Source organism: Crocuta crocuta, unplaced genomic scaffold, assembly GCF_008692635.1.
Source record: "Crocuta crocuta isolate KB4526 unplaced genomic scaffold, BGI_CrCroc_1.0 scaffold1202, whole genome shotgun sequence".
In the NCBI taxonomy this organism is placed as follows: Eukaryota; Metazoa; Chordata; class Mammalia; order Carnivora; family Hyaenidae; genus Crocuta; species Crocuta crocuta.
In genome coordinates, this window is record NW_027530532.1 from 6,731 (window position 1) to 7,508 (window position 778).

Sequence of the window (778 nt, forward strand, 5' to 3'; positions counted from 1 at the left end):
CCCGGGGGCTCCCTGGGCTGCGCCCTGCCTCGGGGCCACGTGCAGGTGAGCAGGGACAACTTGGCGCTCCTGGGCCAAATGCGCACACTGTCCCCTTTCTTGTGCCTGCGCGACAGGAAAGACTTCCGGCTCCCCCGGGACACGCTGGAGGGCGGCGGGCGGCAGGGGGCCCAGGCGGCCGCCGTCCCCCAGCAGCTGCCAGCACGTCTTCACCCTGCTGCACACGGAGCGCTCCTCGGCCGCCTGGAGCCCCGCGCTGCTGGACAGGCTCCGCGCGGGCCTCCACCGGCAGCTGGAAGGCCTGGACGCCTGTGCGGGGCGGGCCCCGGGGACGGACGGCCCCGCCCTGGCCATCAGGAGGTACTTCCAGGACATCCGTCTCTACCTGCAAGACCAGGGATACAGTGACTGCGCCTGCGAAGTTGTCCGGCTGGAGATCATGAGAGCCTTGTCCTCCACGGTGACCTTGCCAGATAGGTTAGGAATCAAGGACGGAGACCCGGGGTCACCTTGACTTGGTTCTCGCCGACTGACGTGCCACTCGCCCCCGCGCCTATGTCTGCTCGCTTCAAGAGACTCTCATCCCTGATGTAGTAGAGAATTTACTTAATGAATTCAGTGACTGGTTTCAATAGTATTAGGCAAGAATAGGTTAAAAATATTCATCTCCCAAGGCATCAGTCCCTAAGAGATTACCGCCCAGGTGTTATTTATTTGATGTTCATTTATTTATTTATTTATTTATTTATTTATTTATTTATTTATTTATTATTCTTTC

General features: G+C 58.2%; 1 protein-coding gene across 1 annotated transcript; it reads left to right on the forward strand.

Moving 5' to 3' along the window:
* On the forward strand, window positions 1-514 carry LOC144234304 (interferon omega-1-like; the record flags this gene model as incomplete). Its single annotated transcript, XM_077767576.1, is given in 2 exon segments — window positions 1-197; window positions 199-514. Coding segments are annotated over 2 exon segments (513 nt in total), but the record flags the coding sequence as incomplete, so codon positions are not given.
* Between the last annotated feature and the right edge of the window lie 264 nt (window positions 515-778).